The sequence below is a fragment of the Siphateles boraxobius genome, unplaced genomic scaffold, assembly GCF_051911475.1.
Source record: "Siphateles boraxobius isolate OS27281-9 unplaced genomic scaffold, OSU_SipBor_1 46, whole genome shotgun sequence".
Taxonomy (NCBI): Eukaryota; Metazoa; Chordata; class Actinopteri; order Cypriniformes; family Leuciscidae; genus Siphateles; species Siphateles boraxobius.
Window position 1 is genome coordinate 7,611,364 of NW_027509097.1, and position 13,141 is coordinate 7,624,504.

The following is a 13,141-nucleotide window of genomic DNA, read 5'->3' on the forward strand; positions in this document are numbered from 1 at the left end:
AACTGCAGCGGAGCAGGGTAGTCTCAAGAGAAGCCAGGCATATTTTTCTGCTGATATGAAAAATCAGGTATATTTAGCAATATAGCGGGTGAATTATGTATTTGGTGTATTTTACGAGGTTATGATGAACTACATGACTTTCTCCACTGAGTTTATATGATGTTTGAAGCGTTTCTAAGGATGCTGATTTTTAGAAGGCAGCTGACTGATTCTGAGATGACGAACAAGAACAGGTTTGTGTAACATTAGCAACACATGATTAGCTGTTTGATAACGTAATCAAGCCAAATGCTAATCATATTATTTACCGTTATGTGTCCGGGTTGTAGAGAGCGATAGCCTACATACCATTGTATGAGTGAGTGGAGACGGGACTCATTTGCACATTCATGAATCCGCGTATACTAAATGCAGCAAGGGTGTAGAGTTACATTCAAGCTATTTTAAGGCATGAATAAAATAAAATAAATCACAGGAAAAAACTTTTAAATATGCCATTTTGGTGATCAAAGATGAGTACTAAGGGATACAATTATTGACTACAGTGGGACGTTAAGTAGTAATCATGAAAAAATAAATAACACTGAATAATAATTTTTTTTACTTAAAAAAAATATATAATAATAATTTTATTATATAATATTATAATAATTTTTAGATAATTTATTCATTTTTTAAACAATTATTCAAATGAATAATGTATCAAATATTAATCAATTAATCAGTTTCAATTAATTGTTTAATAAATAGCATTTGCAGGTTGAAGGGTAAGTTCACTCTAAAATGAAAATTCTGTCATCATTTACTTACCCTCATGCCATTCCAAACCTATAAGACGTTCATCTTCGAAACACAAATGAAGATCTTTTTTAAATGAAATCTGAGATCTTTCTGTCCCTCCATTGGCCGTCTATGCAACTACCACTTTTAAGGCCCAGAAAGGTAGTAAAGGCATCATAAAAGAAAATCTATGAGACCTCAATAACAAAATATTTACAAAATAATTATTTTAAAAAATATATATTATTTACAAAATATTAATCTCCAACACGCGCTCATGAGAGCACCACAACGTATGCATTTTGTGATTACGCAAGAGCACATGTTTTTACGTGAACACACGTTGGAGATAAATATTTTGAAAGTTGTAGTTGCGTAGGCTGTTAATGGAGGGACAGAAATCTCTCAGATTTCATTCAAAAGATCTTAATTTGTGTTTCTAAGATAAACAAAAATCTTAAGGGTTTGGAACGACATGAGGGTGAGTAAATGATGACAGAATTTTCATTATTGGGTGAACTAACCTTTAAAATGAAAATTATGCAAAGAAGTAATATCTGTTAAAAAAATGTAAAAGACCAATGACAGATGGGGGAGTGTTTGGTCATTATTTTTGTAATTCTGTATGGTGATATTAATTGCTCACGAATTACACACTGCAGCTTTAAAATCTGTGGTATAGATAAATCCATTTGCAAAAATAACCACACATCAGGAACAAAGTGAACAGCCTGATCTTCTGTAATAGTGATGTTCATCCGCAGCACCAGTGCAAATCATCAGACATTAAATACAAAGTGGCTCCTATTTCGTTTAATGCTGAAACACGGTTGTGTGGTTAATCACCAGCTACTGTTTGAATGACAAATGACATTTTACCTAAAAGGAACAAAGGCTTTGGAACAGAATGACCAAGCTTCTACTGCCCTACAGCACATCCTGTTCAGAATTTACTGAATTAAATTCAATAGGGTTGACAAACAGAAATAAGTAAAACCTTTGCACCTCAATCCTCTCTTCTGTTCATTTCTGTGTACAAGCTCAAATGCAATAGTGACCTCTACTGGACGACTAGGGTAGTTGATGAATTAGAAAATGCACTGCTCACAAAAATATTATCAAAGTGGATCAATTAATCTAAAAATGTATATCAGACACAAAATTCATTATGTCTCGCTATCTAAAAACAACATTAAGATAACGATTAAAAATGCAAAGAATACATTAAAATGATTCTAAATGACTTATTTATTAGTAAGACGAATAAATTGTTTTAATGAATTTTCACAAGTTTAAATTAAATTACAGATAACTCATTTGTAAGAAAATTACATAATATAAATCTGTATTATATGTAATTTGATTTAAAGTGTAAAATGTACCATTAATGTAATTTGATTTCAATTAAAAATTAAAAGATGCAAGATTTTGTCGTGAAGTCTTTTCTGCTCACCAAGGCTGAATTTATTTAATAAAAAATAGACTAAAAACGGTAACATTGTGAAATGTTGTAATAATAATTGTTAAAACAACTATTAAATAACTGCTTAATTTATTTCTGTGATGAAGCAAAATTTTCAGCATCATTACTTTAGTGTCACGTGATCCTTCAGAAATCAGACTAATAGTAACATTACTTATTATTATCAATGCTGGAAACAGTGCTGATTAATGTTTTTGTGGAAACTGTTATCTTTATTTTTTTCAGGATACTTTGATGAATAGAAAATAAAGCATCCCGGAATAAAAGCACTAATATATATAAATTAATATAAATAAAAACATTTAAAAAGTAGTGTACATAATTTGATTTAACTTAGAGAATGAGTGTTTTTGTGTAATTTCATTTACATCAACAAATTTTTTTTGTTGCATCAGCAACAAATTTAAATTGCAGAATGTAAATTTTACAGAAATGTAAATTTTTATTACATAATCAGAGATTTTTCAAAATAAAGTAATGCCAATAAAACAGTGAATAAAAAGACAAATAAGTGAACTTAAATCAATAGTTTGAAATTAGTGATTTACTCAACCTCAAGTTGTTTCAAACCTGTATGAATTTCTTTCTTCTGTTGAACACAAAGGAAGATATTTTGAAGAATGTCGGTAACCAGACAGTTGATGGACCCCATTGTCTTCCATGGTAGAAAAAAAAATATTATGGAAGTCAATGGGGTCCATCATCTGTTTGCTTACCGACATTCTTCAAAATATCATCCTTTGTGTTCAACAGAAGAAAGAAATTCATACAGGTTTGAAACAACTTGAGGGTGAGTAAATCATGACAGAATTTTCATTTTGAAGTGAACTAATCCTTTAACTGTTTTTACCCAGACAACCATTTTAGCCTGTAATTTCCGGCTTGTGCCATTTAGCAGTTCCCTGTACAGAGGGGTTATCTAACACTGATTGTATCATTTAATACATTAAGACTCACGTCCCCAGGTAAAAAACAGAGAACTCGGAGGCTGAAAACAATCCTCCAACAGCACTCATTCTATTACACAGGATGGTGTCATTAAACGGAAGATAACACCCAGCACCCATTGGAGCTCTTTGGATAAAATATTGATTCTGAAGCCACAGCTGACATCAATATGTGCACTGAACACTTTTGTAGAAACAATCCCAGAATCCCTAGAGGGGCATCACATCAACACCACTTTCCTTTCATTCCTTTCACTTTTAGCCCAAAGGTGAATCTAGGTGGAAAACATAACGTCACTAACAAAAACTAACAAACACTATCGTTGTTTACCATCATGCTTACAATGCAATGGCTAGGCTGATGTTTTGCAAATCTTTGAATCTGATAGAGATTCAACTAAAAAAAACCTTTCATTAAAGCAGGGTTCCTGTGCTAAAGTACACTGCGTCAAACTGACATTTGATCACATATATGTTCAGAATGAATAGTACGTAAAAGAGTACACTACTCTTTAAAAGTTTAGGTTCAGTAAGATTTTTTTAACATTAATATCTTTGAAGTAAATCTCTATTGCTCACCAAAGCTCAAAATACAGTAAAAATAGTAATATTTGGGAATATTAATACAATTTAAAATAACTACTTTCTATTTTTTAATAGATTTTAAAATGTAATTTATTCCTGCGATGCAAAGCTAAATTTTCGGCATCATTACTCCAGTCTTCAGTGTCACATGATCCTTCAGAAATCATTCCAATATGCTGATTTGCTGCTAAAGAAACAATTTTTTACTGTTATTAATGTTGAAAACAGTTGTGCTATTTAATCAAAACAGCATTTATTTGAAATAGAAAACTTTTGTAACAGTACAAATGTCTTTACTGTAACTTTTGATCAATTTACTGCGTCCTTGTCAAATTAAAATATTAATTTTTTTAACTAAAATAATCTTAAGGCGAGTTAATTCCAAGGACAATAACTATAAAGGTAATGATAAAGATATAGTTTCTCTATATTAAATAATAGCAGAGTTCACACCACAGTTATAACGATAACGGCACAGAGAAACAATATCGTTGAAATCACTTTCAGAATGATTTATCCAGCTGATGAACGATAAAAATATTGACAGCCAATCAGAATCCATCCTGCTGTAATGAGCTTGAGCGGCCGGCAGACAAGCACGCGCTTAGAATAAACAGAGCGATATCATCTGCTGGTGTGGACGCAAATATAGTTATCGTCATAGTTATCTTTATTGTTATCGTTCTTGGTTTGAACGGACCTTAACTGACACCAAACTTTTAGTAGTGTACACAGTATGCAATGATAAATGTTGTAAACAGTATACACTACGCTGTTGCCATAATGTCACACTATGTAGTATAACATGTTGCATGTTTCCATTTACCACCTCTGAAAAACTCTAATTTATAAACAATAAATACCTTATACTGTATACAAAGCGAAACTTTTCATACTAGAAACAGAGTGAGTGCATTGTATCGTGGGATACAGTGTTCCCCACAGTGTTCTTAAATGATTGTACAGTAGATTATGAAGATTGTCTGGGTATTCCAATTCCATACATACATAACATTAGTATATGTGTATACATACATACTATTTACTGCAACAATAGTAAGAGTAGTATGCTAGCATTCTGAACACAGCCTCATACACCCTTAAAGGGATAGTTTAATTTTGTCATTATTAACTCATCTCATTGCAACCTTGAAGACTTTATTCAGAAGTCTTGGAATATAGCACATGAGTTGTGTGGACTTTTTATGATACTTTTATGGTGCTATATCCATACAGAAATAAAATCAGGATTGGAACAACATGATGGTGAGTAAATGATGACAGAATTAACATGGTGAACAAACTCTAACAATTTTCCAAGTGCCCAGTACTGTAGCACCCTCCACTGTTTACATACCAGTCATACGTTCTTCCAGAGATAGGCAGAGCTGTTTATGGCATCAAAAAAGTCGTTTCCTGCCATTCTGTGCCACCCCTAAAGATAGTGATAATACTCTTTTGAAGGGTAGGTGGGGTTGGAGGGTGACTTATTCATCTCCAGGTACCAGAAAATGTTGGTTTCCCTGGCAAGTCGTTGTAAAATAAATTGCTCATTATGCCATCCGTAAGGTTCACCACTACTATTGCGATAGCATTAATGAACATCGCCTGCAGGGCAGTGCCGCAAATAAACATGCAATTAGGAGTCATTTCCACATACAACAAAAACGCTAATGACAGAGTCACCTCTGACGATCGGCAGCATAACAGCATGAACTCCAAGATTAGGTTGGTTAAAACACTAATATTAAAACACACAGTGATCTGTAGGAATTCTATGGTGTTCATTTTGTGCCATAATTATTAATTTGGACAGAAAAATGAAACCCTCCTTTCAATTAAATGAAATGTTCTCATTTATTTATGTAGAACAAAAGAAATAGAATCTTTCAGCTCATAGATTCCCCTAACCTAGAGAGAGTGAAGTGCTACTAAGTGCTAATCTGGATTTCTGTCTAGATATGTAATAAACATTTTGCAAAAGAAAACCTCAAAAAGGTTAATTATAGATACAGTAAAACAGAAACATTTTTCTCAGCTGTAGCCAAAGGCAAGCATGCGTTTCAAATCAGTGCTTCTCCCAGGAGACTGGCGCTAAATGAATCCCCTAGCTTAGCGTCATCTAGCCTACTGTTTTAGAAGAGGAAGTTGCTCTAATGCATTTGTGAGAAAATTGAGCCGAAATCTCATAAAAAGCCAAGTGTCTCACAATCATAACAGACAGATAAGCATTTGTATGCAATAGATTTGGTATTTGTTCAAAGGTTACATGCAATTTGTAGGATGGTTTGTATTTATTTGAGAAAAATTATCTAGGCTCATTCATTTATTTTTGTAAAACTCAATACATATTTGTTACTCCACTGCATTTTCGCTCAAATTGACCTTCGTACTTGCACATTGCTTTCTGTTTGTTTGTGAGTCGAGTTTTCCTTTGCAAAGCAGATCGAGTTTGTTTGCAAAATGCTGTATTTGTTTGTTTAATTATGGCACAAAATTAACTCCATAGATATCCTCGTTATTTAAAAATGTGCAACAGTTTGATTTAATTGCGGTCTCATCTCTTTTTGTTTCAATATGGATGTTTTTTGTAGTAAGTATTGTAACATTTATGCTGTTATATAAAATAGCATGACATGTTTAAAGATTTGCATTAACCCAGCTAACAAGGAACATTCTCAGGACTTTGGCAATGTTCTCTTAAAGTTATAAACAAACGTTCTTCCAGTAACGTTAATACAATGCTCATTCAAAGTTATCTGGCCTTTAATAATGTTCTCAAAATATTAGCACAAAAAAGTTGTACATCGTTCATGGAACGTTTTTTCTGAAATATTTTAGTCTAACCCTCTGGCAAGGTTTTCTCAAAGTTATGAAGAAATGGGAAACACTTTATTTTAAGGTGACATAGTTACACATTACTACATGTACTAGTAATAACAGTAAATTATGCATAATTACAAGTAACTAACCCGGCCTAAACCAAACCCTAACCGTAACTCTATAGTAAGTACATGAAGTTAATTAATATTAGTACTTATTTGAGTAAAAATGTAAATTGTAAAAATGTTCGTTCAAAGTTATCTGGTATTTAATAACGTTCTTAAAACATTAGATCGCGAAACGTGTCCATGGAAAGTTGAGGAAATTTTGCAAACATATCATTCCATTAGTCATGTTTGCAAAATTATAAAATGGAATGTTCCCTTAGCGTTCGTATTACCAAGAAAAACTGGATGTGCAGGCAACATTCAGAAATAACGTTTTCATATATCTGTTAGTTAGGAATACATTTGCATTTTATTTACCTAGTTTTCACAGCATCATCTTTTACTATTGGTAATTGCAACAAAACACAGTGAGAGTATCATTCCCGGCAGAAGCAATTAACTAGATTACTCGAGTCATTAATTTTGCACAGAACCTTTGCCCTCAAATTTCACAAATATGTGTGTCAAACTGTGAAAATTGCTTGATAAAATTGGATGTAACAGGCAATCAAGCAAATAAAAACAAACAGCACTGCAAGCAAGGCTTGGCGAAACGTACCGAACGGCACGAGAAATCGATCCATTCAAGACCCACAAGACCTCCAAATGTGGTTCCTCAAACTCAAATATAGAAGTTCAAACACATATATATATTTTGACTCGCTCAAAGAAGTTTCGAACCACAGCACTGGCACAATCATACATATAGAGAGCCAAAAGAGTTTTGGAGAGGAGGTGTATCTGATACTATGATGAATGGATGCAGTTTGTGATTGGCATACCTGATGCGTCCCAGTGCAGTCCTCCGGGGCTGGCTGCCAGGCGCCGCCGTTTCCTCACGCTCACGCCGCCATGACATGAGTCTCTGGTGGGCTTGGGCAGAGGAGTTGAGGTGGTCCGTAGAGGCGATGAGGAGTGAGGGGAGGCTGAAACTGGCAGGAGCGGAGAGGGTGGCAATAGATGGGTTTTCCTCTCCTGGCACTGGCTCAGATGACTAGACTCGTTCTCCGGGGGCCTGTGGAACAAAAGAGATTTCATTTCTGCTGTCACTCCACTATAATTAGCTGTCATAGCGTGATGTTTTCATGATCACAATTGAGCTCCCCCGTACCGCACAGCGTGTCGTTCCGGCAGTGAAAAACGCAGGTTTTTCCATACCAATCAACATTGAGAAAATTAGAGCTTTAGCTGGATGTCAGAAAAAGCAGGGAATTAAACATGATGTTGGAATATTTTAAAGAATTATATTATAGATATCAAGCGGTATAGGCAATATTATGTGCGCCATTAAATCTTAGTTTGAGAACATTCTATTCTCAAGACGGATTAAAAAAATAGAACTAAATTAGGAAGATAAAATATCAATGCAATAATACATTTAGTAGATAAAATAATAAATAGTTATAAAAATAAACAAACACCAATTTGATTAAAAACATCAAAACCCTTTTTCTGTTTAGGAATGTACAGTACCTGGAATCTGGAAGGGTATAACTTTGGCTTTTTCTTGATCCTCTCATGTGAGATCCTGATTTTTTTCTTCTAAACAAAAACTCAACAATCCGTTCCATTGCAAGCATGATGCCCTTATGGACGACTTCTCTTCATGTACAACAAGTTATTAAAGATTTTCCACTTGATTCCGTATAAGCCACGAGCAGCATATTAAATTTGAATGCACCTGCAAGATCTAACGCCACCGTTTTTGCCCAGGACTTCCCGTTGCTAAAGCCTTTTTATAGTCAAATCAACAACTTAATCGCTCTAGGGTAAAAAGAAGGCCCCTGGTAAAAAAAACTAAAAAAGAAGCAGCCCACTGAGCGTTCAGCGTCCCGCATAAATATTAAATTGCACCTTCAGCTAAAGTGTGCCAGCCACACACACAAAAGCCATATCAGTCTGTCAAGAGTCAAGTGTAGCGCATATCTGATGGTAGAGTTGGCTATGTTGCTTTTGTGAGGCTTGATTAACTGTAGCAAGTTAAGAGAGGTTTCCAGTGAATGCTTTGTTTCCACTGAGAGATGTAATAACACCATCGCAGTATGGAACCCGGCTTTTTGTTTTTAATAAATGGCTCTGCTTAGGCTTATGAATGTAGCCTGATTACATAAAGGTGGATGTCAGTGTGTTTCTCTACCGCAGGCAGGATAAAAGCAATATCAACTGGTCTTGGTCACTGTATGCATTGCATTTTTGTGTCTAGTTTGTAGCGTATGCTATTGGGTGTTCTGATGATTCCGTTTTGTTGAGACTAGTGCTGCATAAAAGGTAGCTGAGAAGGCATGATTGGCTATTGAAACCACAAGAGCCACAGTGATTCAACATGTAGTAGGTTGGCTGGTACTGTCAGTGTAATTCTTTCTTCTCTGCACAGCTCTTAGTTTCGATATGCATTCAAAAGTGTGTATAAAGAAAACAAGCATGTTTAATAGGACTCTCAAAAGTAATCAGATGTTGTTAAATATGGAGTGAAATGTTTATTGGGAACTAAGAGAACCAAGAGTCATTTAAATGTCAATCACAATCTGTACAAATTAGTACATGCTCACATATTTTTTTTTAAATAAACGATTGGCAGATGTCTGGCTATGTCGGACTGTTCTGCTAACAAAAAGGTCCAAACACTGACTTGTGTAAACAATGAATAAACAATGACATCATGTGGTCAATACACAAATTGCAGTCTACCAACTGCACTCAGTCAAACATAAAGACATTTTTTTCTTGAACAGTTGAAAAATGTTTTACTAATATATATATATATATATATATATATATATATATATATATATTATTGAATGATATTGATTTCACATTAATTTGGTAATCCAAAATATAAATATATTTATGACTTTAATGTTCAGTAAGGCTTTTTTGCCTTGATAATTTCCAGCTGACTGTACATTATCTCAGTTATTGCAAGCTACTTAACAAATAAATGAGCAAAATGGATATTTGAGCTGGACTTATTTGAATATGTAAGAAGAAAGATTCCACAGAATGATCCGAGAGGCTTGGAATGTGCAAAATGTGTAGGTAACTGGCTGTCAGTACTCAATTATACAGTTTAGTGGTCATTACACACACACACAAAATAGAATTGGGTATTCCAAAGAGCTGTGTAATTAAATAGGCGATTATGAATTTGCATGTCCATAAAACAAGACACGGCTGCAAACCAAGCTAACAGTCTAAGCAAACAGACGTAAGATTTCTGATATGAAAATTGTCTTTAACTGAAACGCCTACTCTAAAATGCCATCAAACTGGTCTGTAACAAAGAAACAGGAACTAGCATGTCTTAAAATTCTCTCAAAAACACTTTACCTGGATTCCTTGTATGTGTCTCCATTGTCGTTCTCATGGGAGGGTGTCAGCATGGAGCAAACTGAATCCCGGCTCCTCGGTAACAAAGTGGAGGGCATACACAGCCATGTCTCCAGATCAGAGAATTTTGAGTAGCTTAGCATCTCTAAAACACTGAAATACAGAAATACAATAATCATTCAGTTTTGCTTAATTAAACCTATAAAACAGAACTAATAAAATCTTTTTAGTTCTTTATTATATATACATATATATTTTCATAAGATATATATATATATATATGTATATACACATACATATATAATAATTTAAAAAAATGATAGCGCTTACAGTACCTGTCCTCTCCCATTCCAGGGATTTCATATTTCTCATTAGCTGTGAGGCAACCATATGGTGTTTGTGATTCCTGTGGAGCCAGCAGGCAACTTTTCTCGGTCTCATAAGACATCTTGAGCCATTTCTGAGCACACAAAGAAAATAGTACAACCTGTTAGTGTACTATATGCTTATCATGGCAGGTTTTCTTCTGCAACCACTTATGTAGCCAAATTACACATAAGCCAAAATCCACATAGCTAATGTTTTGGACCTGAGGTCACTTCTCAGCACAGGTACCTGCTGGTGGTGCCAAACAGAGGCTGTATAAATAATCGAGCCTGCACACATTACTAATGCTCATTCAGCAGTATCTGGCTGACATGTTTTAGTAGCCTAAGTGAGAGCAGGTCTAGTTGTCACAGGGTTGAGCTGTCAAACAGGTTTTATACCAGTAACTATGGTAAAGACTAAATGTGAATTCTGTCCTGTCCTAATATGAAATTATTATTTTAAATATGAAATTATGAACATATAAATATGTAAATATGAATTCAAATATTACATTATAAAAAAACAAAAGAATATGAATCTATGATATGAACGAAGTTCAATGCAGAGCTGATGCTGCATTTCATTTACACAAACAAAAGCAGCATCAGGGGCCGGTTGCATAAACCGCTAAGACTAGTCTTACAAGTTAGACACCAATTTTTTTTTCTTTAATACTGTTCATAGCTTTTTTTAAATCAGTTACATAGAAACGTAGAGTAGCCTAAATTAATACCGAGAAGTAAAATGCTTATACAACCGGACCCAGAGCCGACTATGATACTGTTTACATTTTCTACCAAAACCAAATGATAAAAGATATTTTAATGTTACCTTTTACATTTAGCTGTTTCCTGTTTTACTGTTTACATTAAAAGGAAACCTTTGTGGGTTATTTAATGGCAGGTACCATTGTGGCAACTAGTGTGACAGGATTTCCTGCTATTGGGGCATGTTGTCACAGGAAAATATTAATAAATGATGAGAAACTTTTTATCCATGGCAGTAACGGTGGAAATGTTCAATGGATTTTTGTAACCTAGACTTTAATGAGTGACTAAACATAAAGTCGACTTTCATAAATAATCATTATAAACATTCACTCCCTAATCACTACAGAAATTACTAAGCTTTTAGCTTTAATAAATTAACAAATTAGCTTTAGCATAGGTGTGGCTCCGAAACAGCTTTAAGATCTTTTCACAGTTTTACCATCACAACACAGTTCATATCCACATGCATCCATCTTTAATTACTCCTCTTCCCAACACTCCACCTACTGCAAACACTTCAGTTGCGATGTACACTGTAAAGTTTTCACACATTTTCACGTCCAGGGCAGACGGCTTCATTGAAAACGAATACTCGTTTGGAAAAGGAGGGAATGAATGTACCTCTTTGTTCTCCGGTTCTGGACTCAAGGAACCGCGGCGGATCCTCAGAACATCTGCATCCTCTTCCCGTAAAAACCTGAAACTAGACTCAAAACTTCCCGTTACGTGTCTTCCACTCAGGCGTAGTGAAAAGTCGAACTTCTGCGACTGCATGTAGAAAGAAAAGCAAAATATTTTTGCAAAACTCACCAAATATGATCTCTGTTCGCCATCAGGAAGTTAAGAAACCCAGTCATCTGCTTAGAAGATACTCTTTCATCTCTGTTCAATAAACTCTTCCACGGAGTAATGTTTTGATAGGTTATGTTTTGCTAACAAGTGTAGCCTATGTATGGACGTAAAAATGTCGATTTTCTTTGAAACACGTTCTGTTCAGATTTCTTGTACTTGTCTGTGTAAGATAAGACAGGAAATATTTATGTAGTTATCCAGGAAAATGAGGGACTGCAATTATCTCACATAAACAGTTCTTCATCTTCATGTTGATGTAACCAAAGAACATCTCAGCTATTTTCACCAGAGAACATGATGACTATAGCCTCAATTATATAAACCTTGCCGTTGCTGTTGCCTATTTATGAAGAATATGTAACACTGTTGATCCATCTGTAGGCTAAATCACTGTTAAAAAAAAGCAAAACATAAAGTAAACTAAAACATGCTTTTGGTAACTTAAATTGAATGGTTTTGTTAAAGTAAATTTAAGTCAAAATTAGGCTATTATATTAAAACTATAGGCTAATTGTATTGTAAATTATATTATTAACTATTATTATTATTATTAAATATTATAGAAATATTATGATTCACTGAATCACTGTAAAAAATGATTTTCTAAGTTGTATAAACCATGATTATTGGAAATAATCAAATAAATATTAAAATATGTTTTAAAGGTGCAGTAAGAGATTTCTGAGAAACGCTGTTGAAAATGGATTGGGAGCAGCACGACACCCTAGTGGCCAATCAGCAGTTGGGGGCGTGTCCAATCATGATGGGGGAGGAGAGAGAGTGAACAAGTGGACTTTCTACTCCTTACATTTTATAGATAGCCTCGTTACTCCTATTTCATTTCGGGTTGTCATCGTTCAAAAAATGGCCAATTACACAAACGTTTAATAGATCTGAGTCCCGCCTCCTGAACACACATCGCTAAACTGATTGGCTTTGTGTTTTCTTTCTAACTTGTGAGAGGCTGTTACATTTGGTTGTGTGAAGCGGCAAAACTCATCCGAAGGAATTAAGAAACCTAGATGCGGTAAGTGACGG

At 34.5% G+C, this 13,141-nt stretch overlaps 1 protein-coding gene across 4 annotated transcripts in view; it reads right to left on the bottom strand.

Annotated features, from left to right (window-relative positions):
• Positions 1-12,213, bottom strand: part of ankfn1a (ankyrin repeat and fibronectin type III domain containing 1a) — a 99,871-nt gene extending 87,658 nt beyond the window's left edge. For 2 of the 4 annotated variants that reach the window (XM_077200514.1, XM_077200513.1), the window contains exons 1-4: positions 11,873-12,135; positions 10,448-10,572; positions 10,113-10,265; positions 7,568-7,800 (exon numbers count right to left, since the gene is read on the bottom strand). In XM_077200514.1, coding sequence (XP_077056629.1) covers positions 7,568-7,800; positions 10,113-10,265; positions 10,448-10,572; positions 11,873-12,025 — 664 coding nt within the window. In that variant the 5' untranslated portion in view covers positions 12,026-12,135. Of the gene's footprint in view, positions 1-7,567; positions 7,801-10,112; positions 10,266-10,447; positions 10,573-11,872 lie in introns of all 4 variants that reach the window. The other 2 variants (XM_077200512.1, XM_077200511.1) reach the window with 2 other exon arrangements.
• Between the last annotated feature and the right edge of the window lie 928 nt (positions 12,214-13,141).